We start from the raw sequence: 25,107 nt of genomic DNA, 5'->3' as shown, positions 1-25,107 counted from the left end.
ACTGCGCAACATGGAGAAGTCTGAATTGCAAACCAGTGCCTTTGGCTTTCCCAATGTGGCTAGCAAGAGGAAGTCCGGGTCACAGAGTCCAGCGGTGTGACCACTACCTTCACACACAATAGTCATGATCCTTGCGCGTAACATTGATATGGGTATGAGAAAATCTTTCGGCAAGGAATATAGATGGGAGTCACATGGATAAGGTAGAAGATGCTGCACCAGCAGGGCGACACAGGGCCAATCCATGAAATGCCCAATGGATGCAATGGATTTAAGATTCATCCTGGGAAATTGCAACTGTGGCTTCTACAGGGCAAAGGATACCTTAGTGGTTTGGGTGATGACAGTAATTTTAGATGGGGAAAGGAAGGTGTATGGAGATAAACCCCGATCTAGCTGGTTCTCAAATAGCTCAGTTGGTTAGAGCGTGGTGCTGATAGCACCAAGGTTGCAGGTTCAATCCCTGTAAGGGACACGGCATATTCCTGCATTGCAGGGAGTTGGACTAGATGATCCTGAGGCTCCTTTCCAACTCTGATCTATGATTCCCTCTCAGCATGCAAAAGATTGGTGCCTTTTTGGTAATATTTGAGAGTCCAAGCGCAGCAGCAGCAGCACATAGGTGGGGTGGGGATGTCTTTGAACTGGCATGTAAAGACAGGAGGAATTAAAATATTTGTACCTACAGAACAGGAACTATCAGTGCAAAAACCAAACATCGTGAAAATTTGGTGCAGCGTCAATACAGTCTAATACTGAAAGAGATTTCTGGGGTGTTGCAGCCCAGCTTTAGCAGGTGTGTGGTGGTCCCTATCTCCTGCCTCCCAGGTTTAAAGTGACATGAAGAGTTAACATATGCTTACTTGCAGCATATGTAGTGAACCAGCATGGCAAAGCCCCTGGACCAATAGCCTCAGGAGATTAGCCAGTTCATCCTCAGGGTGCCTCATCCTCATTTATCACATTCCACCACACCTCCCTCCCACTAATTAGGATGATGTCTCCGTCTGCTGGTTGGTTTTTCCATGCTATCCCTTCATACCCTCCTACCCTCCACTAAGGATGGTCAAATCTGTCGATTTCAGTTCCTCTCCGTTTCTCATTTATCCACTCTTCAGTTCATTTCTCCACATGTCCGCATCATGCAAATGCATTGGCACTTTAGTGTGAAGTTCTGCATATATCTCCTCTTATGAGTTGGGAGAGGGTCATTCTGGATGTCCCCCCTGGGTCGCTTCATATTCTCGGGCTCTTGTATCTGTGAAGCTTGAATGTAAAAGGGACAGCTCAAACTAGTCCCTGTCAAGGTAATGGCTTTAGCTTGCCAGTTCACTGCTCATCAGCATCTCAAAGAATGAGCCAAGTGATGGAGCTCTCCCAGAGGCGGAGTAAGCATTTCTCCACTCCCCTCATCTGGCTGGAGAGCATGTGAACCTAGGTAGAAGAACAATAGGCACAGCATTTGGTGAGAGTGTTGGTGCTGACCTTTAAAGCCCTAAATGGCCTTGGCCCAGACACCCTGAAGGACTGTCTCCACTCCCATTGTTCAGGTCCAGCTCCGAGGGCCTTCTGGTGGTTCCCTCACTGCAAGAAGGGAGGTTACAGGGAACCAGGCAGAGGGCCTACTCGGTAGTGGCGCCCCCCCGTGAAACGCCCTCCCATCAGATGTCAAGGAAATAAACAACTATCTTACTTTTTGAAGACATCTGAAGGCAACTCTGTTTAGGGAAGTTTTTAAATGTTTAATGTTTTATTCTGTTCTATTATTCTGTTGGGAGCCACCCAGAGTGGCTAGGGAAACCTAGCCAGATGGGTGGGGTATTAATAATAATAATAATAATAATAATAATAATAATAATAATAATAATGAGAGAGCTGGCAGGCTGGATGCTAGTGACAGAGACACACACATTGGATTGGTGCTGGATTTTGCTGCTCCCCTGGAAACCTAAAGCTGTCATTGTGTTAATGCTGTGAGCCCCTCTATCCTCTGCTCAGGTTGTGTATATGTATAAATAAAGCCAATATATCCTAAAGACACCACAGTCTGCATCATTCCAAGGCTACCAAGCCAAATAAGGGCAGGAACCCCTGGAGTGGCTCAGAGATTGGGGTGTCATGGAATGACATTTTTGCAAAGCAATTGGCTATAATATGCATTCCTTAATGTTAATGTTCAGAAATACATGCATTTGACCTTTGAACATGCATATGACTGAGAACAGCAGTGCAAATTTTGGAGAAGTGTGAATTTCGAATTCAGCTTCTGAGATCTTGCTAGTGCTCGGGTGGCAATGCAACAGGCAAGGTTCAGACCTACATCCTTGGGATGTTTGTTTGTGTGTGTGTGTTGAACATCTGATGCATGGCCTCATCAGAAAGACATCTGTGGTGAATAACAAATGGAGGTGGGAGAGGTTCCCTGGTTGCTAACCCTTGTGAGAAAAAGCAACAACATAGCTGAACTTTCAGTGTGTTTATTGAGCAGCATTAGGAGCAGAACGAGTTCTGACTGCAGTTCTTCTCAGGCATTATTTGCATGAATGGGACAAGTGTGGTGAAAGGGGCTGTGTTTGTGGAATGCCCGCCTCATCCCCAGAGCTGCATGGCTTTTCTCACTGTCAGGTTGGGATGCCTGAATCAGGGAGACAGCTTAAAACGTGGAGGCTCCCAGTGTGATCTAGAACCCTGAGCACCTGGGATTCTGCACCACACAAGAAGCTTCTGCATGCAGGAGAGGCTCCCCACTTCAGTAATTATGGTCCACTGCGGTGATAGTTATGGTGGAAGAGGGAGGACCCAACCCCAGGGCTAGGGCTAAATATGCATCCGCTCATCTCCTTTCCCCACATGGCCACTTTCACATGAGTAAGACCAGCAAGCTCCTCTTTGCAGGTGTTGCGGAGATGCAAACAGCACCTTTAGAGGCAAAGAGCAGCTGTCTCCAATCGAACCATTTGTAGGAAGGAAAGAGCTGATATCTTCCCCATGTGCTGAGGTCCCAAACACCAGCTTTTTTTCTGGAAGAGGAAATGCAATAAACACAGTTTGAAAAGAGGCATGCTTAATGTAACCTGTAGCTCAACCCATAAAGGACCATTAAAAGAAGATGGACCGAATAGAAATGTGTGGCTTTTATTCACAGCTCTGTAGGGTCGATAACTCTGCCAAGGAACAGCAGTGCATTTATGCTCGCTTCATAGATCATAAAAAGGAACGGCCGGTTCACATGGATGACTGGCGGCAGCGAGTATGCCATGATTTCTGATCCACTGGCAGCTACAGCTTCGGTTCCCCACTCATCCACTTCAATAGCTGCTCTTTGGAGAACCTAAGAATGTTGGAAATGGATGAGGTCTCATAGTAAAGCGGCCTGCATTTCATGCAACACTGATCTCCATTGGTCATGTTAGCTGGAGCTGATGGGAGTTGTAGTCCAATATCTGGAGGGCGCTATGCTGGGTACCCCTCATGGGGGTCATTAGAGATTTATATGAGAACAGGACTCCAGCCATTGTTGAAGTAGCTTCAAATAGCACAACCGTTGCCAATGTGCTTCCCTCAAGTTTGGGGGGTTCGACTACAGAACATCTAGAGGGCATCAGGTTGGCAAAGGCTAAGATAGCAAGTTCAGAAAGGTGATTTTACCTAGCAAAGAGAGAAGGTACCAATCTTCTGCTTAAACTGCACCCTCTCTTGGTCTCTCAAGGCTGCTCCATCACTGCAATTAATATAACAAAAACTTTTATTTTAATTGCAGTCATGTTGTCCCATTCCAGCAAAGGTGGTTATCCACACAACTGCAACACGGTTCTGCACACAGATGATTTTTTGGGATTAGGTCCTGTGAAAGTGAAAACACCTCAAATCCAGCATGGTAGTCTGCAAGTTATTGGGTAGGTCAGAGAGACGTGCACACCACCAAAGCAATCTAAGCACCATCACTTTTGATTGCTTTAAGATCCTAGTTTCCTTTCTCTTTTCCTGCCTCCAAATGGGTGATCAGCGTTGTCTAATCTGGCAATGCCAATCTTCCCAGCACACTGATACTGAACAAATGGTACCCAGCAGTGTGCCTGGATCTCAATGTTGGGGCTGTTGTGCCTTGTGAAATGTGGTAGCATGCACTTCTGCAGGAAAAGTGGTCGCACTTACCTGGGATACTTTTACATCTCTCTCATTTGTGAGGTGGCTGAGGTCTGCTTCATTGGAGAAAAGATCTTTAATTCCCAGATCTTGAAGCAACTGATGCATGTGGTATTTCTGGTCTAGCTTGAACTTTGGAAAGTAAATGTCCATTTTCCTGTAATGCAAACAAACAATATTTGGTGACGAATGTAAGTTGAATGGAGATTGTGCATAAAAACTGCTCATTGTGCACATTGACTGGACAGCTATGAAGAATGGGCATAAATGAACATTGACAAACAGGTAGGGTTGCCATATTCCCAAAAGTGAAAATCCAGACAAATGTTGCTGAGCTTTCATTTGTGGGGGTGAGGTGGGGGGTCAAAGTTGTTCAGTTGTGTGTGTTTTTTCCCCTCAAAGTTGTTGAGCTTTTAATAGGCTTTTCTAGGTTTGTTGAAGATTTTTTTAAAAATAAAACCCTACTTGCCCTACATCTGGGTTTTCCCCAAACATTTTGCCAATTCACAGAAATCCCCCCTGTACTCCATTTTCAAGCCTGTTTCCTGGCTGTGTCCAGGGAAATCCGGACGTATGGCAGCTCTACAAGCAGGGGATTTTGTTTATTGCCCTCTCAGTCTGCATACTCTCTGAATGAACTCAGGGAATATGCAAAGCAATGAGTGTTGCTTGGTCAGTGTGCATATTCTTCTCTTGGAGACTGCACCAGTCAATGTGTAAAATATATCATCTGTCAGAGTCACCCGTGGTCCCAGCTCACAAGAGACCAAAGTCCTCTCCAGCTTATGTACAAAAGCTTTTATTCAAGAACATCAGTAGCTTTAGATCCGAGGTCCGTGACCCTACGCCTGTTACCCTTAGACCGCTGAAGTCCCCTCTGACTCGCTCCCCCCTCGACACCAGTTTAAGAGGCTTGTACTGGTCCACCTCTTTCTCTCTTTCCTTTTCCGCAGGGTCTTTCTGCCCCCCTGTGTTCTCTCCCTTCGGGACTCTCCCGAGGCTGAATCCTCTGCCGCCTCCTCCCCCCTCCTTCGGGCTTTGGGACCAGGCTCCTCCCCAGGACTCTCTTCATTTCCGCGCGCCTCCCATTTTGAACTTGGCGCGCTTACGTTGCTCTTGACCTTCCTTTCGACAGTTACATTGCCCTCAATACTACTTTCCTCCCCTTCCGGCAGCACGTTTTGCCCTGATCTCCTTCCCCTCTCTGCTTCCTGTTCTGCTCCTTCTGACACACTGGTCACTCCTCCCCCCTCACTCCGTTCCAGCGGAGCAGCCGGTCTCGCTCTCCAACTCCCACTGGGGGTTCCCCCTTCCTTTCCCTGCTCCTGACTGCTTCCCCCTCTAGCTCCCCTTGGCTTGACCAGAGGGGCTCCCTTTTGGGAGTCCTCCGATTCACTGGACGGACTCATGGACAATCTTGGGTCATTGTCATCCTCTTCCTCGTCAGTCTGGAATCCTTCCCCCTCACTCTGCGTCTCTCTCCCTGAACCCCTGACATCCATCCCCCCCTCGAAGCCCCCCCTTCCCCCCTCCCGGCCCTCGGAGGCAGGTCGTGGGAGCCGCATCTCCTCGGAGGTAGATGCAGGATACAGTTCGTTTGCTTCAATGTCCTCTGCTAGCAGCTCGGTGTATGTGTGTTCGAATGCGGGTTCTTCACCCAAGGTGTTCTCGGCTCCCTCTTCCATTGCTACTTCGTCTGGTGCTGCCTGCCAAGGCCCCGTCAGCCATTTCTTGCGCCAGTCGTCCTCTGGTTGCTCGTCCCACCAGTAAGAGGGTTCTGTGTCTACCCCCGAACTCGATCCCCTGGGCGGGCTTGATTCTGGCGTTCTCTCCTCGGCGGAAGAAAAGCCCCTGAAAGTACTGTCTGAAAGTGTGGGCGTAAAGAGCCAGTCATCAAAATATTCGGCTGGCATGGGTCTATGCGGGAAAAGTGCATGGAACTCGTCTTTCAGAAGAGGTTCGTCTAAAGCGTAGTCCGGCACCCAAATATTGGCACTGGCCGGGGTACCCTCTCTGGCTAGAAAGTATTCTACTCCCTCTACCCCCCATCTCGAGTCCAGGATCTCAGTGACCTCGTTGAGTGGTTCGGCCCTGGGCGCCCCCTCCCTCTCGGGTGACTGAGTGCGTGCGTGCGGTACTGTGTCAGACTCCTGAAACCTGTGCGGGGTCTTGTAGGGAGTGAGCACCGACCTATGAAAGACCGGGTGCACTCTGGAACCTTCGGGGAGGGCCAGTCGAAAAGCTACAGGGTTAATCCTAGCCTCCACCTGGTATGGCCCTAGCTGCCTGTGTCCCAGCTTCTTCTTAGCCAACGACCTGGCTGGCATCGCTTGGGCCGCTAACCATACCCAGTCCCCCACCTGGATGTCCTCTCCCACTCTCCTGTTTTTGTCTGCCTGCACCTTATATGCTTGTTTGGCTAGCTCCAAATGTCTCCGCAGCTCCTCGTGCACCTCTTGCAGCTCTGCTGCGAACTGGTCGGCTTCTTGCGTCACCCCCTCTCCCGGTGTTACGAACCCCGGGAAGGTTCTGGGATGACGACCATTGTTCGCGAAGAACGGCGTCACCCCCGTCGACGCGTGCTTCGTGTTGTTGTAGGCAAACTCCGCCATCGGCAGGTAGTCTACCCACGCCGCCGGGCGCTGATTGGCGTAACATCTCAGGTACTGCTGCATGATCGCGTTGACTCTCTCTGCTTGGCCGTTGGTCTGCGGATGCCTTGCCGACGTTAGGTTGATCTTGACATGCAGGATACCTAGAAGCTTCCGCCAAAAAGTAGAAACAAATTGGCGCCCCCTGTCGGACAGGATGGATTGTGGCAGCCCATGCACCTTGAACACGTGATCGATGAAGAGTTTGGCGGTCTGTTCCGCCGTCGCCACCTTCGCGCAAGGAATGAAGTGCGCCATCTTGGTGAACAAGTCCACCACCACCAGCACCGCCGTCTTGCCTCTGGAGCTGGGCAGGTCAGTGACGAAGTCCAGCGCCACCCTCTCCCACGGTTGCTGTGGCGTCTCCAGCGGTTCCAGTAACCCCGCTGGCTTCTGGTGCACTGGCTTGGACCTCTGACAAGTGTCACACCTGGCGACGTAATCCGCTATCTCTCCCCGCATCTGGGGCCACCAAAAGTCCCTGGCCACCAGTTCTATTGTCTTCTCCTTGCCGAAGTGGCCCGCACTGGGGGCGTCGTGCAACTGCTGCAGAACCCTCGTGCGGAGCTCTTCGCCCGGTACGTAGAGGGCACCTTTGTGAGTTAACAGCCCGTCGCGTAATTGGAACTCATCTTCTCTCTGCGAACCCCTGCGCAGCGCCTCCATCTTGGATTGTGCAAATCGATCTACTTGCAACGCACGTCGCACCGCGTCCAGGTCAACTGCGATGGTAGCGCACGTCCACGCCTGCGGTGCGAAAATGTGCTTGGCTGCCACTGGCGCTGCTTCCTCGAGATATTGCGGTTTCCTGGAGAGCGCGTCGGCTATAACGTTGGATTCTCCCGGGATGTATTCTATCCTGAAGTCGAAATCCGCGAAGAATTCAGCCCAGCGCATGTGTCTTTGGCTCTGGAGCTTCGCCGTGCGCCAATACTCTAAGTTCTTGTGATCTGTGCGGACCTGCACTGTGTGCTTGGCACCTATGAGGAAGTGTCGCCATGCTTTGAAGGCAGCGTGGATGGCCAACAGCTCTCTGTCCCATATGGTGTAGTTTTGCTCCGCCTTGCTGAGCTTTCGGGAGTAAAAGGCACAGGGTCTCCAATCTCCTTGGGAATCTTCTTGCAGGAGTACGGCTCCCACCGCTCTGTCTGAGGCGTCGGTCTCTACTCGCATGGGTCTGCCCGGATTCACGTGCAGCAGCTGCTCCTCGGAAGCGAAGAGGCTTTTAAGCTTCCTAAAAGAGCGCTCTGCCTGTTCCGTCCAAGCGAACTTCTTCTTCTTGGAACTGAGGGTGTCCGTGATTGCTGCTGTCTCCTTTGCAAAACCCCTGATGAATTTGCGGTAGAAATTGGCGAACCCGACAAATCTGTGGACCTCCTTCCGATTGCGTGGGCTCTTCCAGTCTAACACGGCGCGGACCTTGACGCTGTCCATGGCCAGCCCCTTGTCAGACAGCTTGTAGCCGAGGAAATCCACCTCCGTCACATCAAACTGGCATTTCTCCAACTTGGCGTAGAGCCTGTGTTCTCGCAGTCTCTGCAGGACCTCCTTCACGTCTCTTTCATGAGCCTCCTGCGATTCCGAAAAGATCAGGATGTCGTCGAGGAAACACACACACTTCTTGTAGAGGAGCCCCGCCAGCACGTGATGCATAAAGGCTTGGAAGACGTGAGATCCATTTTGGAGACCAAACGGCATAACTCTGTATTCATACGTGCCCAGAGGCGTGAACATGGCCGTCTTCCACTCATCGCCCTCCCGGATACGGATGAGATTATACGCTCCACGCAGATCCAACTTGGTGAAGATCTTCCCCTTCCGCACGGTCGCTAGGAGGTCATCAATCTTGGGCATGGGGAAGGCCTTGGGTTTGGTCATGGAATTTATGGCCCTGAAATCCACAATGAGTCTTTTCTGGGGCGTGTCCTTCTTCTTTACAAAAAACACAGGACTGCCCCCCACTGCTTTGGACTCCCGGATGAATCCACGCTTCAAATTATGCTCTATGAACTCCCTGAGTTCTTGCATCTCGTCCTCAGACATGGAATACAGCTTTGCAGTCGGCAGCTGCGCCCCCGGCAACAGGTCGATCGCGCAATCGTAAGGTCTGTGGGGCGGCAGCCGGTCAGCTTCCTTCTCGCAGAAAACCTCCAGGAAACTCTCGTACTTGCGAGGAACTGCCTGCGCCATGCCAAGTTGCAGCTGCTGCTCCGCCCCTTCCTCCTGGCTGGACTGGATACAATGTTGAGCACAGTACGATGAGCAAAAGGTGATCTGCCGTTGGTACCACGCTATCGCAGGACTGTGTCTCTCCAGCCAACTCATGCCTAGTACTATAGGCGTGTCCGACAGGCGGGTGACATTGAAGCTGATGACTTCTCTATGATGTCCAATCCGCATCTCCATGGGAGGCGTCTGTTGCACAACTTGTCCTCCCAGCAATTTCCTGCCATCAACCGTGACTACGTTTAGAGGCGTTGTCGCGGGCAGAAGCGCTATGCGATGCTGCTTGACGAACTGCACCCCCACAAAGTCCGCGTTGCTCCCAGAATCGATCGTGATGGGGACTTCCAGGGTGGTTCCGTTCGGCAACTGGAGTGTTGCAGTGAGCTGCACCGTTGGCTTGGGTGGTAAAGGGTCTGTACGTTGCAAAGGCACTGGGGACTGCTCTACAGATTCGCCTGGCTGAGCCCCAGCAGCTCTGCTTCCAGCCAGGCACTGTCGTTTTCCTGAGGCTGCTCCTCTTGCATCACTTCTGCTGCCACTGTTGCTAAGGCTGCAGTGTGCTTCTGGGGCCTCTGGGGGCACTCCTTCGCCATGTGTAGTGCACTGTCACAGATGTAACATTTCCTGTTCCCTCTAGGAGGCTTCGCCTTTACTGCACCGGATGCTGGAACTCTGGCTGTTGCCTGAGCCTTAGCACCACCAATTTCCATCGGTTCCTCCCCCTGCCGCGCCAGAGGCGAGGGATGTGCCTGGCTGAAGTCTCTGGGGAGAAAAGGAGGCGTCCTTGCGGGTGCACGCGCCTGGCGTCCCTCCTCATCGTGCCAAGGACGTTCTTCGTGGCGTACCCCTATTGCAAGAGCCCTCTGCACGACGTCCTCCAGGGTCTGAGGTCTGTCTCCCCTGGCAAGTTCATCTTTTATGGGGCCGCTGAGACCCTCCCAGAACAAATCTCTCACTGGTTTGCAGTGCTTCTCCCAGCCCAATACAGTCAGTAAGGCGAAAAATCGCGAATGATACTGACGCACAGTGGCTCTCCCTTGCCGCAACCCGTGCATTTCCCTGCGTGCAAGATCAAGATCCACGGTTGACTGGAAACAAGCATCCATCGCTTTAATAAATTCATCAGAATCGCGGCGGGCAGGGCCGTCTTCGCGCCACAAATTGCGCAACCAAGCTCTTGCCTCCCCATGCAAATGAGACACAATAAACCCCACTTTCTCCTCTTCATCTTTAAAGTCATTACGAAGCAAATGCAGTGCATACAAGACGTCTGCTCTGAAACTTGGGTAGTGCTTTAGGTTCCCATCGAAGTGGGTGACTAGACTGCCCCCCCGCCTTCCAAGTCCAATTCCCTCTGATCTGGACCCTGGGAACCCCTCCTTGCTAGCACGCTCCCACCTTATTTGCAGGTCCTGGCAGCGCTTCTCCGCTTCATCACTCTTCTTCTGAGATGCAATGACTGCAGCGGTGAGTTCCGTAACTGCGTTGCGCAGTGTTGTCAGCTGTTCCTCCGCACTCATGGCTGCCACCGTTCGTGAGCTTTGCAAAAAAAAAAATTGCGTTCTTCGAGAGGGGACTTGCTGTCAGAGTCACCCGTGGTCCCAGCTCACAAGAGACCAAAGTCCTCTCCAGCTTATGTACAAAAGCTTTTATTCAAGAACATCAGTAGCTTTAGATCCGAGGTCCGTGACCCTACGCCTGTTACCCTTAGACCGCTGAAGTCCCCTCTGACTCGCTCCCCCCTCGACACCAGTTTAAGAGGCTTGTACTGGTCCACCTCTTTCTCTCTTTCCTTTTCCGCAGGGTCTTTCTGCCCCCCTGTGTTCTCTCCCTTCGGGACTCTCCCGAGGCTGAATCCTCTGCCGCCTCCTCCCCCCTCCTTCGGGCTTTGGGACCAGGCTCCTCCCTAGGACTCTCTTCATTTCCGCGCGCCTCCCATTTTGAACTTGGCGCGCTTACGTTGCTCTTGACCTTCCTTTCGACAGTTACATTGCCCTCAATACTACTTTCCTCCCCTTCCGGCAGCACGTTTTGCCCTGATCTCCTTCCCCTCTCTGCTTCCTGTTCTGCTCCTTCTGACACACTGGTCACTCCTCCCCCCTCACTCCGTTCCAGCGGAGCAGCCGGTCTCGCTCTCCAACTCCCACTGGGGGTTCCCCCTTCCTTTCCCTGCTCCTGACTGCTTCCCCCTCTAGCTCCCCTTGGCTTGACCAGAGGGGCTCCCTTTTGGGAGTCCTCCGATTCACTGGACGGACTCATGGACAATCTTGGGTCATTGTCATCCTCTTCCTCGTCAGTCTGGAATCCTTCCCCCTCACTCTGCGTCTCTCTCCCTGAACCCCTGACATCATCTAAAAGACTTGGCATATCCACTGATGCAGTTGACTCGCAACTTATGCACATTTAACTTGAGTGAATAAAAAAAGAAAAGAGGATGGGCTGGGGGGGGGATATCGGCAATCCCCCCTCCAGCATTGTACTCAACTTGGGAGAGCATTTGGAGGTATAAGGAGAGTGTTTGGTGGCCTTGGGAAGGTGTTCAGAGGTGCAGGGAGAGTGTTTTGACTACACACGATTTTGGCTTTATGCACTATCCCCAGAATGTAACCCCCGTGTAGGGGAGTCAACTATATCATTCAGAGAATGTGGACTTTGACAAACATATAAAATTCCTTAATGTAGTTCATTTGTTCATACAAGTGTTAATTTGTGATTCCAGAAGCCATGGGAAATGTAACTTCTATGGTTCCCATCATCTCTGCATACTGCAGGATGTTTGGGCCTAGATACAGGAATACACACACACACAATTTATATATATATATATATATAATTATATTTAATATTATATCTATATCATCTATCTATCTATCTATCATCTATCTATCTATCTATCTATCTATCTATCTATCTATCTATCTATATGTTTTTGTGGTCCAGTGCTTGATCATTTCCCAGAAGAAGTGAAAGCAAAGAACTTGTCTTTGTGGAAAAGGTGACAAGCTCCAGGGATCCCTTTCCTTCCCTATTCAGGTACATTGCCCTCTTTCTTTCCTTCTCCTTTGAATATTCTAGCTTGCATCAATCTAGCATCTTAGCAACAAAAAGCACAACGTTTCCTGTACCTGCTATTCATGGTCCTAAGCCAAGACTCCACCAGTTCATTTGTTAAATGGTCTTCAATGGACATAAAATCAGCACCCTTCTCAGGTATGACGACCAGCATGTGTGTGCTCCCTTTGTATGGCAACTTCAGCACGACACAGCTCAAGCTCTTATCATACGTGATGGCAACCCTCTCTGTCTTGGACATCATCGGCACTTGGACAGTCCTGTAATTGTCAATATAGAAGGTGGCCACTTCTGTGTTCTTGGGAGGAAACGGGTGTAGCCAGTTGCCTGAGAATAGACACAGAAACACAACCATTTATTCTATAATGCTGACATAATCCACATCAGCTGCAGGAAACATCAGGGACAATCCAGACAAAGCCAAGTCCCCATTGATTGCCATTTCAGCATGTGCTTAACCCTTCCGCTGAAATGAATGGGATTTCAAAGCATGTAACTTTGACATGGTTGATCACTGCTTTTCTAATACAGTTCCTGGTGTATAGCCCTCAAAGGCAGCTCCTTCCCAAGCCATGCCTTCGTTGGCCATACTTCATACATATTTTTGTTGTGATGAAAGGTGTGCTTGAAGTGTGGTGATGCCTCAGGCTTATATGGGGGGGGTATATGTTGGGATACTGCCAGGGAGACAGAGGCATCAGGCAGGCCCCCAGTTGTCTCCAGACGATCACCGGTCTCCCATGGAACAGCACCAGTCAATTGGCGACACTAGCCTCAGAGACATTCTAAGACCCGTGCACACCCTTTCAGCAGAGTCTCCACAACAGAAGATGCAGACAGGAGAGCACATTTACAGCTTTATTCAACGTAGATCAGAACAAAGGAAAAACATGACTGCTTGCCTCCGTGTCCAGGAAAACAGCCAGAACAAAAACTATATACAAAATGGGAGTTCCCAGTGAGAAGCTGGAAGTAAACAGGCATGTGATACACAACAATCATGCCTGATCCTTTAAGGTGGAACGGAACTATCCTAACAGTATGGAGATGGGGTTTGTGTGTGCATGTGCAGGAACTAGCTTATTGTGCAAAAATAAGGTTTACATTCATTGCTGTTCCCACTTTTGCCTCTGGTCCTGCCTGGAAAATTGCCCAGAAGGGAATGTGGCATTTGGGTTACCATAACACCTTCAAAAGTCTCTTGTTTGTCCCCACCCTGAACAGTTGGCTAGATAGCTCAGTTGATTAGAGCATGGTGCTGATAAGTTGCAGGTTTGATCCCCAGAAGGGGCAACTGCATATTGGTTGGACTGGATGGTCCTCAGGGTCCCTTCCGATTCTATGATTCTATGACATCTTTTTCTCCCCACTCCACATAGTTTCTCTTCTTCTCTATGAGTCACCTTTTAGACCTCCCAGGCTTGCCCTTTCAATCGCAGAAGGGGTGCCATCCTGCATACTTGTAGGTTGCTTAAAGCCCACCAAAGCCAATGGAGCTTCTGTAGCCTCCCTGCGCTCAAGATAGCTCTATCTTCTTTTTTTCTCATCAGCACACTTTATCACAACTCAACAATTAGTGAAGGAGTGAAAAATCAGAACAGGAGCTAAAAATATAGAAGAGAGAAATTAGGGGATATTTAATTGCAGTGTCTTTTTGGTTGCCATGGAGCCCTTTGAAAATATTCCTGACAAGCAACACCCAGTGGCTGGAAACATTCCTTGCAGTCTTTTTCTCCACTTATTAAAAGGGTCGACAGAAATTGAGGGAGGACGCAGATGGCCTTGATTTTTGCCAATGTGCGAAATTCTGCAATAGCAAAGAGGACCCACGTGGGTCCGCATCTATATGACATCCCAAGAGGTGTGCTGATGACCACCAACCTGGATGACTTTGAAAGAGGATCAGGACAAATTCGTGGAGAAAGGCTCTCAATGGCTACAAGGCATGATGGCGATGTTCTACCTTATGGCTGGAGCCACTGCACTTCTGAATGACAATTGTTGGGAATCACAATTGAGAAGAGTGATATTGGCACCTGGCTGGTCACTGGATGCTGAACTAGACGAGCCTTTGGAATGACTCAAGAGGACTTTTTTTAATGTTCCTAACAAAACACAGTGCCAGACCCACCGGTTTCCTCTTTGAAAGTCATGTAAGTTTGTGGCCCCCACTTGATCTTGTGGGAGAAAACTCCTTAGTATCTTCAAGCGGCACATCTTTAAACTTTGAATTCACTCCCACAAGAGACAGTGACAGCCGCCAACTTGTATGGCTTTAAAAGAGTATTAGAGACATTCATGTAGGATACGACTATTAATAACTACCACTCATGATGGCTATATTCTGCCTCATTGTATGCCTGTGAATACCAGTTGCAGGGAATCACAACTGCTATTGCACTCCCATCCTGCTTGCAGGCTTCCCGTTGGCCTCTGTTTGGCCACTGTGAGACCAGAATGCTGCATTTAGATGGGTCATGGGCCTGATCCTGCAGGGCTCTTCTTGTATTTTTGTCTTATGTTCTTATGAGAGGACCAGCTCCTACATTGAAAACTGTAGGGAGATCTGCAATGGACATGCACATATTTTAAGAATCCTATTTTCACTTCCTGAAAGTCATTGAATACATGGGGAGAGAGAGCTCCTTTTACAACTTCCACCTTCTGCATGGAGGTCAGGGGCAGATTGCAAGCAGAACATGACTTAACCCTGAGTGTGGTTCGAAGGTTCACATAGCTACACTACATTGCTGAGAGGTGACTGGTCACTCCTGTTTTATAGATTTGGTTACAGTGGTACCTCTGGATACTAACGGGATCCGTTCCGGATCCCCGTTAGCATCCTGAAGCAAACGTAACCCACGCCTGCGTGGGTCGCGATTCGCTACTTCCGCGCATGCGTGTGAAGTCATTTTGACCATTTGCGCATGCACAAGCAGCAAAATCCGGAAGTAACGCATTCTGCTACTTCTGGGTCGGCGTGGAGTGCAACCTGAAAGCACTCAACCCGAAGCATATTTAACTCGAGGTATGACTGTACTGCTTTTGGGGGCAATTATGGCAACAATGCTAGCTTCAGATACATAGATTTCTTTGGACTAGCCCTAGTCTAGGGATGGGCAGCTGGTCCCTAGAACCCCTTAACGAGAAGCAGCTGACCCTTCAGGTGCCAATAAAGGAACAAGAGAGATGAGAGAAAAAGAATTAATGTGGTGATAAGACTTGCATGCCCTCCAACTTTTCACCAGTGAAAGTAGAAATATTAAGTGCTATTTTTCTAGAAAAGGAAGTGCTTGAACTCACCATGAACACCTCCCTCATTCTCTTAGAACGGCAATGGCGTCCACCTAAGAGGGGCAGGAACTGAGTTCTGGTGAGTTCCGGCTGAAAGAAAGCCCCGGGGACATCCTATTCCATACCTTCCAACATTTCTCCGATGAAAATAGTTATGTCCTAAGGAAAAGCAGGACATTGTGGGATCAAATAAGAAACCAGGATGGCTTCTGTAAATTCAGGACTGTCCCTGGAAAATAGGGACACTTGGAGGGTCTGGTCTTGCTCATAATGTAGAATGGCAGGCAGAAAGATTCTTCCATAAACCTAGCTGTTAACCACAGCTCTGTTCACCTCTCTTAAGAAATGAAGCAAAAAACAGCAAAGATATCTATGATCACCATAATAGTTACCTTTAAAGAGAATGCAGTTCACCAGGATGAGTCTAGCCTGGTGATCGACTTCATCGAACAAGCTAGGGATTTTCCCTCTAGTCTTTTGTTTCACATGTTGGTTGATGACGTTTTTGGCATGAGTAGAGTTGTGGAAATCAACCGTCAGAAACTCCATATCGAAGTATCGCTTGGACAAGTTGCGGAAGACGTCCTTGATCTGGAAGCCTTTCTGGATGAAAGAGAAGCTGTCCTGCAAAAGAGTGAACTCCTTGTTCTTGGCGAGGCTGACACTTAGCTGCTGGAACAAAGATGGCAGCCGGTTCTCTTTGTCATCCAGAAGGTGGAGGTTTAGAGTCTGGAGCATTTGGTGGTGCGTCTCCCCTTCAGAAGCCAGCAAGAAGGCTGCCAAAGCGAAGGACAAGGACAATGGGGAAAAGAACACATTGTTGTCATGCTTCAGCGCTATTTTTCTGTAGAGATTGAATCCAAAATTGGTGTTCTTTTCTGTGAAGTTGCGCATGGAGGACTCCGGCACAAACTCTTCCCCAGATGGATCTGGCACAGTATTATGTAGGGATAGTTTATCAGTGTCATTGAAAGGCCAGAGGTTTAGGATGATACTCTGCTCTGTCTCCACCCCTGAAACACCAGCTGTTTCATTTGATAAGCACAAGCCAGCCCACAGTTCAAGTAAGACAAGAAAAAAGGCAGATTTCATGTTGGAGTACAGCAATGAACTTCTTTCTGGTGAATAAAGTGAAAATAGGTTAGAGAAATGTATGAAGATACTTAATTTTTGCAGTCCCAGAATTTTTGATCCCAGAATGTCCCGCTTTTCCTTAGGACACTCCTATTTTCATCAGAGAAACATTGGAGGGTATGGAGTTATGCAATAATAATAATAATGATTAAAAAAAAAATATTTATATCCCGCCCTCCCCAGCTGGCTCAGAGCAGCTAACAACAGTAAAATGATAAGCATTCTAAAATCATTTCATTATAAAATCAGTTCAAATCAGATTAATGGCAACCATTGGGCTAGAGTTCTGTGAGGATTGCCAAAGGAGGGGGTCAGGCTGTGCCCTGGCCAAAGGCCTGTTGGAACAGCTCTGTCTTGCAGGCCCTGCAGAAAGATGTCAAGTCCCGCAGGGCCCTAGTCTCTTGTGACAGAGCGTTCCACCAGATCGGAGCCACAGCCGAAAAAGCCCTGGCTCTGGTTGAGGCTAGCCTAACCTCTCTGTGGCTCGGGACCTCTAAGATGTTTTTGTTTGAAGACCATAAGGTCCTCCATGGGACATACCAGGAGAGGCAGTCCCGTAGGTACGAGGGTCCTAGGCCGTATAGGGCTTTGAAGGTTAAAACCAGCACCTTAAACCTGATCAGTCAGATGGGCAGGGTATAACAACAACAACAACAACAACAACAACAACAACAACAACAACAACAACTGAATAGGGCATCCCTATTTCCATCAGAGAAATGTTGGAGGGTATATTTATCCCATGCATCATACTCATATCTAATCTTTTCTCCAAGATTGGCTTCCTTAACCTCGGGTTCCCAGATATTGGTGGACTCCAAATCCCACCAGCCGTGCCCATTGGCCATGCTAACTGAGAATGATGGAAGTTGGAGGCCAACAACTTCTGAGCATCCTAATTTGGAAAAGGCTCCTCTAAGGCTGCATTCGCATTATAAATTTACAGCACATTCCCAACCCAAGAATCCTGGGAACTGTAGTTTACCCACCACAGAGCTACAATTCCCAGCACATTTAACAAACTGTGTATGGTATGTACACAGCCTAAGATTAAATAGCCCCCCCCCCATTTTATCCTTGCAGCCACCCAAAGCACTTGCCAAGTTTAATTCTGCTCTTAAATACTTAGTGACTAAGTTTTTAATTCTTAGTTTGAGGCTGAACAATGTGAATGCAAATGGAAGGACCCCTGCAATGTCATTCTCAAATAGGTATAACAATGACATTCTGATTAGATGAAAAATTAAAAATGGGGTGTTCTAGGAGTGGGCTTTGGAATATACCTGAACTGTTTTAGAGGCACATTCAAAATAATGTGGGTTAGAAAGCAGGGTCTCCCTCCTTCAAGGCTCCCAGAGGAAGAAGGAGATGTGTGAATGCAGAATAAGAAAAGAGCTTGGTTTTAAATATTGCTTAGCTTGAATGTAAACAACACAGGCTTAGGGATACCAGTCTGAGAATGTTTTAAAGAGTCACATGGCAAGCATTAAGAAAGCATCGCCTGAGACCCTGGAAAGCTGCTGCCAAAGTAGACAGCACTGGGCTAGGTGGACAATTAGCCTAACCTGGTATATAGCAGCTTCCTATTTTTGGTACAGCTATTCCAAGCAAATGGTGCAGTTCCATAGTTGCTTGTAATGTAAGGCATTAATCCTAAACATTTTAAGGATTTACCAATGACATGCCACCACTGTTGACTCATCTTCTTAGAGGGATTGCTTTTGGAACAACAAAAAAGTTCAAAAATACAGAGGAGAATCCCTGTGGAGCTATTCACATTTCCCCTTAAGAGTAGTAAGGCATTCAAAAGTAGGAGATACGTTTTGAACTGCCCTGAAACACACACAAACCCTCAGTGTTTAAAATACAGCAGTGAATTAACTAGTGACCACTTTCAATTGACCTCCCTTCCATTATATTCTTTTAAAATGAATTTAGTTTTGCAAATCTTACCAACGGGACAGCTTCTCTCTTACTTTTCTGACTCCTGTGCAAATCAAGTTGCAATGTTATTATTCCAAATGAGTGAGATCCTGAGGTAAATATTTGCCGTTCCAAAGTGTAGCTTCATACTTTTGTCTGTTGCAAATTAACTAAAGGACAAACAGGACATATGACTTCCAGAGAAGGACTAAGTGCTGCAATGCCAGGCAGGTTCCAGTAAGTGACATGTGGAGTTAAAAGAAGAGCATGAAAGGGCTTTCAAGAAGTTTAACGTAAACACTTCTGAAAGGCAACACCAAAGCCAGTTTCCTGTCCACATACTTGGAAGAACAGCATGGTTTTGGTAGGTATTAAGCACTGGTTCTCAAGGACATGCACCTCAGAGCTTTGAAAGAACACTTCTCCCTCAGCTGGCTTCCCTTGCACAAACAATCTTGGGGTAATATTTTTATTATTACTAGGCATTTTGAAATGCTTATCATAAATTATTATTATTATTCGGCATTTTAAACGTTTATCATAAAACTGAAAACTATCTTAAAATGCTGTGGGAGCAAGAAAGTCAGGAACAGAAAGATCTAATCTCAGGGGGAAGGGAGTTCCACAGGCTTGGGCCCACTACAATGCATTCATGCCTTCTAGTAGTTATGAGCCATGGGGGACCGTCAAAGGAGACTCCCCCAAAGATCTCAGTGGTTGGGCCAGGATATAAAGAACCAGGTGGTCCTGGAACCATGTTGTTAAGGGCTTCATAAAAACCTTGAAATGACCCTGTAGCAAAACGGAAGCCAATCCAAGCATCTAAGCATCAGACCTATGTGCTGGCAATGGTCTTCTGAAAGAGCACCAATGAAGTAGCGTGTGACCTAAGTTGCATTACCCATAATCACTGTAATGGGGACCTTCCTCAGCCGGAGCCCAGAGAGAAAGAGCAGACTAGTGTGCCTATCTCAGTAGCACTGAGCTCACCTTTCCTTACTCCTCACTGGGTCCAGGCTACCTTGGGGACCACCTGAACCCTTGAATCCCAGCTTGACCACTGAGATTATCTGTAGGAGCATTGCTGGTTGCCCCAAATTGGTGAGGCTCATTTGACATCAACACAAAACCGAGCCTTCTGTGTTATTGGCCTGTTCTGCCAATAGAGATTCAGCAGGTGCCTTCTCCACTAAACCTCTTCATCACCATCATCTGAACAGTCTCTGTGTGGCGGGACCAGGATGATAAAATTGATCTGGAGTCTTTAGAAAAGTTAGGCCTTGAACCCAGTTACAAGATTAACAATAGGCCTTAGAGCACATCAGCTTCAGCCTTTTACAATAGGGAGGGGGGCTCAGACTCAAAAGGTGGCGGCAATAAGCTTTAAGATTAAACACCATTTCATTTTTAAAATATGTATCTTTTGAAAACAGCTGGAGATGCCATTTTAAATGGCTTGATTTATGCCTCGTTTCTAGGCTTATTCAGTTTCTAGGGAAACTGAAGTTCCACGGTTACTAAAATTGCACTGAGTTCAATTGTACCCTGCAGTTTCTTTTAAAAGCATGCATTCAAATACATAGGCCACTGCTGTGCAATTTTGAACTTTACTAAAATGAGCTGGACAAAACAATTTTTTGAAAGCCTTATATAATCTGCTAGGGATAGAAGCATCTTCAGAAGCATTTGGACGAAGACCACATAATTCTTGGATGGCAGCCATCCATCAAACATTATTGCACCATTTCCCAGAACCTGCAAATCTTGCAAAATGAACAATGAACAGGTGAAAACAGAATGAGAGAGAGGTGTGTGAAAATTACGAACAAAGACGTAATTCGTTTAGAGCAACAAGAAATGCTGCACAAGACTTTTTGCATTAGGCCAAAGTAGGAGAAATCTTGTCATAGTCTTTGGGAATAATTTCATGCACTCTTGCTAGCACTGCTAGTATTTCTGGCCAATTTGCCTTCATGATATTCTATCCAAAAGTAAAGACCTCCTTATTAAACAAATTCCAGAAAATGGTGCAATGGCCCTTGACAGAACATTTGTCATCCGAAAATTGTGTTCTGTTCCTTCAACGTGTGGTGAACTCGAAAAAAGAATTTTTATTGCACATTGCAAAAGTTGCAGCAGAGGGCAAATGTGCCTGACTGGATTATGTCCCAGATTAGTATCTGATGGGAGCATAAAAATGTGGAGTGGTTCCATCAGTCAATGCGTAGTTCACAAGCTCTTAAACATATTTGGGAAAGACAATAGAAAACCCTACTCAGTGATGGCAAAACAAACAAACAAACAAACAAACAAACAAACAAACAAAATTTGCAGTTGCAAAAAATAAAGACGCCATTTAGAGGTTCTTGTAATCTGTATGGTGGGATAGACTTTTGCCATTCCTTCACTACAGGTGAGAACCTCACACATCATAGCACATGCTAAGGATGCCACTGAATATTCAGGATAGTTCAGGCACAGAATGATGATTTAAGTTGTGACCAGGAAGAAGATGACCCCACCAAGTACAAAATGCAGAGATCATAATCCTCAGGAGTTTGCCACAAAACAACCCTATAATGGACTTCGCCTCATTATAGTCTGCCCGTGGACTGTCTCGCCAGAGTGGTGCATGCTCTAGTTCAGTGTTTCCCAACCTTGGGTCTCCAGCTGGTTTTGGACTACAACTCCCATCATCCCTAGGTAGCAGTACCATTGGTCAGGGATGATGGGAATTGTAGTCCGAAAACAGCTGGGGACCCAAGGTTGGGAAACACTGCTCTAGTTATCTCCTGCTTGGACTACTGCAATGTGCTCTACGTGGGGCTACCTTTGAAAGTGACCTGGAAACTACAACTAATCCAGAATGTGGCAGGTAGACTGGTGACTGGGAGTGGCTGCCAAGTAACACCGGTCCTGAAAGACCTACATTGGCTCCCAGTATGTTTCCGAGCACAATTCAAAGTGTTGGTGCTGACCTTTAAAGCCCCCTAAACAGCCTCGGTCCTGTATACCTGAAGGAGCGTCTCCACCCCCATTGTTCAGCCCAGACATCGAGGTCCAGTGCTGAGGGCCTTCTGGCGGTTCCCTCAGTGTGAGAAGCGAAGTTAGAGAGAACCTTCTCAGTAGTGGTGCCCTCCCTGTGGAACACCCTCCCATCCGATGTCAAGGAAATAAACAACTATCTGACTTTTAGAAGACATCTGAAGACAGCCCTGTTTAGGGAAGTTTTTAATGTTTGATGCTTTATCGTATTTTAAATATTTTGTTGGAAGCCGCCCAGAGTGGCTGGGGAAACCCAGCCAGATGGGAAGCGTATAAATCAATCATCATCATCATCATCTAACGTTAAGGCTTAGCTCCTTAGCATCCTTTCAGTTATTGGAAGAGAAACGCAGTCGGCTTTTGTTCAGATCCAGCTGGCGCCACTAGATGTCATGGCAGTCCTTTTCGATCGGAAGGAAGAAGTGGTGGAACCAGTTTGATTACATCCCTTTCTATGGCTGGAAACAGATGGTGCTTCTGCGCTCCCAAGTATTAATGTATATACAGATCTTACTTTGTTGGAGTGGCATAGGATGGAGCCACACAGCAATTATAGTGCAGCAGAAATGTAAAAAATTGAGTCTATGAGAAGAAAAGCTTAGATGACTTAAATCACGTGGCTCTTTGTAAACCACTTTGAGGTTTTTTTCTTTTTATAATCAAGTATAATTGTATAATTTTATAATTGTAGTAAATAAAACAATGGCTTTAAGGAACCTCCATTTTCAGAGGTGATATATCACTGAATACCAGTTGCTGAGAAGCCACAGCAGTGGAGGGCTATGAAGAACCTAAGAAGTGCCTTGCTGGATCAGAGCATAGGCCCAACTGGTCCAAGCACCCTGATAACCCCCCGCTCAAAAAAAAAAACTTCAAAAAATTACCACAAATCATTTTATGAATATATGCATGTGCCTTCATGCACCTAAAATGTCTTCCTTCTGAGGTAAAGCAGCTCTCTTCAAGGCTAGCTAGATGATTTACCAATGAGATAAAGCAGAACAAACAATGGCGAAATGTTGTGAGCCCACTCAGCCATCTTCCTTGAGTTGCAAAATACTTAGCGACTGAGTTACAGGATTGCAGTGTGGGGGTAATGGCCTCACTCACTAAAACACAGATATAGCATCCGAGAGCCTCCAACTGACTTGCGTTAAGGGAAGAACAAATGCCTGGTGCAGGAAATCCTGTAAAACCAGCCTCATCTATTATGCTCTGAAATTTCTGTTTGAAATTTCCACCCCAGCACATAGCCCAGCTGCCAAAAAGAAGAAGGGCAGTCTAGCTGGGAGCAAGCTAAGGTGACTTCTTCAACTTCCTCACTCTAGGAAATATCTATGCAGTAATCTTTGGCAGTGCTAAAATTAGTACTTCGGCAGTTTTCATTGCATTCGTTTGACGCCCCCCTGCAATTTTCACTAATGTAAAAGATAAGTTCTTTTACATTTTAGCCATGCCTTAATATATTTACCAGTCCCTTTATGTGTTGACAAAGAAGCAAGTTGTGCTGAGCTCAGAGGGGCTTACATACCCCTGGGATAGCTCAGTCGGTAGAGCACGAGACACTTAATCTCAGAGTCGTGGGTTCGAGCTCCACGTTGGGCAAAAAAGGTTCCTGTGTTGCAGAGGGTTGGACTAGATGATCCTTGTGGTTCCTTCCATCTCAACAGTAAGTGGGAATTGGAATGCGGCCCTGGAATCTTGGGAAAATTATGTTGCTCTGAGGTATTGTGGGCAGTCAAAATGGTCAGTTGTTTCCCAGACACAGCTAGTGGATAAGTCCACATTAGGGCTGGGTGATATATTGATATATCATCCCAAACTGGTTTGAAGTCCATACTGTGATATCGGTTTCATAATTTTTGACCTGACAATATATTGTGAATCAAATCGTGGTCTGTGTGTGAGCACGCTATGCAAAAATCACGATGCGGGGAAAAGGGTCAGCCGATGCCTCTACATAGCTCCATTCTTATTTCAGACATTGTAATATATAATGGGAAATGAGGAGGAGGGGGCAGAAGCAGAGAGGCAGCTGGCTGACTTGGTGTCATTAGAAAGCATCCCATACCCTCCAGCTCCCAGAACCCGGCGAGCCTTAAAAGTAGGAGAACAAGGAGCTCAAAGGCAGAGGACACATAGCAGCACCCGAATGAGGAAGTGGGAGAGACGGGGGTGGAGATTCACTCAGGACAACCCCATTATCCAAGAGGCTGGGTTCTATAGCCTCTCTCTGTAAATATTGAAATGAAAAAGGATGGTAAGAAACCTTTTCTTGTCTTTATACTTTCCTGGGCAACCAGCCAGGAGCCACTGGCAGCATTCTGACATGAGCCCTACTGTTTGCCTCTGCATAGTTCCTTCCTTATTTCAGACATTGTGATCTATTGGTCTAAACCATTGAGCCTCTTGGACTTGCCAATCAAATGGTTGGTGGTTTGAATCCCCGCAACAGGGTGAGCTCCCGTTGCTCTGTCCCAGCTCCTGCCAACCTAGCAGTTTGAAAGCACGCCAGTGCAAGTAGATAAATGGGTACCGCTGCGACGGGAAGGTAAACGGCATTTCTGCGCTTCCGTCATGGTTTTCCGTTGCACCAGAAGTGGTTTAGTCATGCTGGCCACATGACCTGGAAAGCTGTCTGTGGACAAACACCAACTCCCTCAGCCTGAAAGCGAGATGAGCGCTGCAACCCCATAGTCCCCTTTGACTGGACTTAACTGTCCAGGGGTCCTTTACCCTTTCTTACCTTTATATCACAATGTTTAGCTGGTGATCTGTCACGATGTTGAAAGCCAGATACCGCCCAGCCCTACCCCATATCTAGATAAAACCTGCAGTTGGGGGCCTGACAGCAGTCGCTGGGATTAGGACTAAGGGGTGTCCTTACCAGTGGCCCCCTGAAACTGGAGCTAGTGCTGTTTGCCAGCATCATGCTATGCGTCTAAATGTTGGTGGAGGCAAAGGTGAGAGGCTGCCTCAGCTTCCATGGGACCTGTTCCTGAACAAGCCCATGCTGGTATCAAATGGAGGAGTGTAATGAACTAGTATAGGCTGTGCAAGAGCAGAGATTGCAGAGCAGAGTCCACCTTCTGTACAAATGGCTGTGTACTGGGAAAGGAATCGTTGCCGTGTGGGCGTTAGAGTGGGAGGCTGCAAAGAATGGCTGGTACAGAGAGGAAACGCAAAGAACGAACACGAGAGAGACATTTGCTCATCCCAGGTGGTGGGGGCCGAGGAGGACACAGGAGCAGCGAGAGGGGGGGAAACTGAAAACACACACACACAAACTAATTGGAATGGACATTGTGACTTTTGGCAGAGAAAGCACAAGCGTTGTGTCAGTTGCTCATTTATACTCCCTGGTAGCTCTCTCTATTGCGGCATTAAAAGCAAGGAAAATCAGGGAGACAAACTTTGCCTGTACTGGATTCCACTGGATTTCAAGGTTCTCCAAAAATGTTTTCTGTAAAAGGCGAAAGATTGATACAATCTGAAGAGAAACCAGAAAATGTTTTCTGGAGTGCAAGCCAGCCAATCAGGAGGATCAATGGTCCTTTGGCTGTGTTTCTGGCATTTAGCAGGATGGGAGGGAGGAGAAAGGGCTTCCTGACTCTCT

At 47.5% G+C, this 25,107-nt stretch overlaps 1 protein-coding gene across 2 annotated transcripts; it reads right to left on the bottom strand.

Moving 5' to 3' along the window:
- Positions 1-3,117: 3,117 nt before the first annotated feature.
- Positions 3,118-18,603, bottom strand: SERPINA10 (serpin family A member 10). Of its 2 annotated transcripts, none has more exons than XM_081838950.1 (5): positions 18,477-18,603; positions 15,782-16,507; positions 12,149-12,422; positions 4,156-4,303; positions 3,118-3,331 (listed from the first exon to the last, which is right to left on the bottom strand). In XM_081838950.1, the coding sequence occupies exons 2-5, from the start codon at positions 16,479-16,481 to the stop codon at positions 3,140-3,142; spliced, it is 1,314 nt and encodes a 437-aa protein (XP_081695076.1). In that variant the 5' UTR covers positions 16,482-16,507; positions 18,477-18,603; the 3' UTR covers positions 3,118-3,139. The 2 variants fall into 2 exon arrangements, with proteins under 2 accessions (XP_081695076.1, XP_081695077.1); XM_081838951.1 differs by having other exon boundaries at positions 15,782-16,503; positions 18,477-18,557.
- Positions 18,604-25,107: the final 6,504 nt, after the last annotated feature.

The sequence above is a fragment of the Podarcis erhardii genome (genome assembly GCF_964252035.2).
Source record: "Podarcis erhardii genome assembly, chromosome: 1".
Classification (NCBI taxonomy): domain Eukaryota; kingdom Metazoa; phylum Chordata; class Lepidosauria; order Squamata; family Lacertidae; genus Podarcis; species Podarcis erhardii.
Note: the sequence above shows the minus strand (reverse complement) of the source record. Positions and strands in the feature narration are given on the sequence as shown.

What these genes read in the sequence shown, in the direction of transcription:
- SERPINA10 (XM_081838950.1), bottom strand. Translation starts at nt 16,481, where the DNA reads ATGAAATCTGCCTTTTTTCTTGTCTTACTTGAACTGTGGGCTGGCTTG. An exon ending in GAACTGCATTCTCTTTAAAG is followed by an intron (nt 12,423 to 15,781) that starts GTAACTATTATG and finishes GTCTATTCTCAG; the next exon opens with GCAACTGGCTACACCCGTTT. An exon ending in CTTAGGACCATGAATAGCAG is followed by an intron (nt 4,304 to 12,148) that starts GTACAGGAAACG and finishes TTTGCATTACAG; the next exon opens with GAAAATGGACATTTACTTTC.